Source organism: Zerene cesonia, chromosome 29 (genome assembly GCF_012273895.1).
Source record: "Zerene cesonia ecotype Mississippi chromosome 29, Zerene_cesonia_1.1, whole genome shotgun sequence".
Taxonomy (NCBI): Eukaryota; Metazoa; Arthropoda; class Insecta; order Lepidoptera; family Pieridae; genus Zerene; species Zerene cesonia.
The window spans coordinates 4,473,360-4,474,649 of NC_052130.1; the positions used below are offsets into that span (position 1 = coordinate 4,473,360).

Sequence of the window (1,290 nt, forward strand, 5' to 3'; positions counted from 1 at the left end):
ATAATACTTATTCTTACGAAATTAAGGAATTTTAAAGAAGCTGTTATTGACTAAAATATTCAATAACTTAGCAATTCTGATAATATCACGTACCTACACACACTAAATCGATAAACTCTTTTCTTTAAAATCGATTGCTAAGCCAGCCCAATATAATGAATGAATGTAATACCTAGGTAATTTCCCATATCCCAGACTAAAAATAAAAACAAAGCTTATAGCTTTTATATTATATTATAATATAATATCAAATTGGTATAATTATTTGTCAATACAAATTAAAACAAACGGTGATGCATTCTACATCTTTGTACGCACCCCACTGCGTACGCGCCGATGCGTGGTAATATATAACAGTATATCGTGCGTTAGTGCATTTGCAGTGCCAGTGCAACGGTTGCCTGTGATAAAACGCCCAATTGTTTAAGTGATAGCTGTGAAGTGTGTTAGATGACAATGAGAAGCATTCTGCTATCGATTCTTTTGATTGGGATCGTGCGGGCGAACGATATTGATAATGGGGTGAGCTTTCTTCTTATTTACAGAATTAAGTATGTAAATAACTATCTATATCCATAATAATAGCAGATATTTGTAACTTACAATATGTTATTATTGAGAAATAAATCATTTTATTATTAATAATATAACTAATGCGCTTTCTCTGTATTGTTTCTTTGTTTTGGTTACCTGAAAGAGATGGCTCTGTAGCCATAAGGTCGCCTATTGTGCAACTGGTATTTTTAGTCTGTACTTTGAAATATTTCCTTTGATGTGTATATAATGTATGAATGAATAATGCTTTATAGCATTATTCATTCATACATTCATACTTTTACGAAAACAAAACCAAATCGTCAGAACTTGACCAAGTTTAAATGGGAGATGGGCATCATCAAATCGATTCCTATAGATAGTTCTTAGTTAACAAAGCTAAAAACAGTCATCATTTGATTTGATGGATCTCCTCCTGTATTTGAAGTCGATTTAAAATAAGGAATGCATTTAATTTGAATGTAACATTCGTTCGATTATTTAAATATTATGTATATCGGAGCAATTTAGTGTATTATAAGAACGAAAGCAGTTTAAAACAATGAAATCCCGTTGTAACTATTTCTGTCTGTCTTCTGCATGCGTAATAACTGAATCGATTGGGGTGTAATGTGCAGAATTTGAGACCCAAGAAAGGACACATGCGGGAAAACCTCAAGCTATCTACCTAGTCTTGCCATAAATATTGTAATAAAGAAAAAAGAAAATTGTTAACTGCAAATAACATTTATTACT

At 31.6% G+C, this 1,290-nt stretch overlaps 1 protein-coding gene across 2 annotated transcripts in view; it reads left to right on the plus strand.

The window, feature by feature from the left end:
* The first annotated feature begins 347 nt into the window (after positions 1–347).
* Positions 348–1,290, plus strand: part of LOC119837948 — a 15,405-nt gene continuing 14,462 nt past the window's right edge. The window contains exon 1 of one of the 2 annotated variants that reach the window (XM_038363743.1): positions 348–522. In XM_038363743.1, coding sequence (XP_038219671.1) covers positions 451–522 — 72 coding nt within the window. In that variant the 5' untranslated portion in view covers positions 348–450. The remainder of the gene's footprint in view (positions 523–1,290) is intronic. The other variant, XM_038363742.1, reaches the window with a different exon arrangement.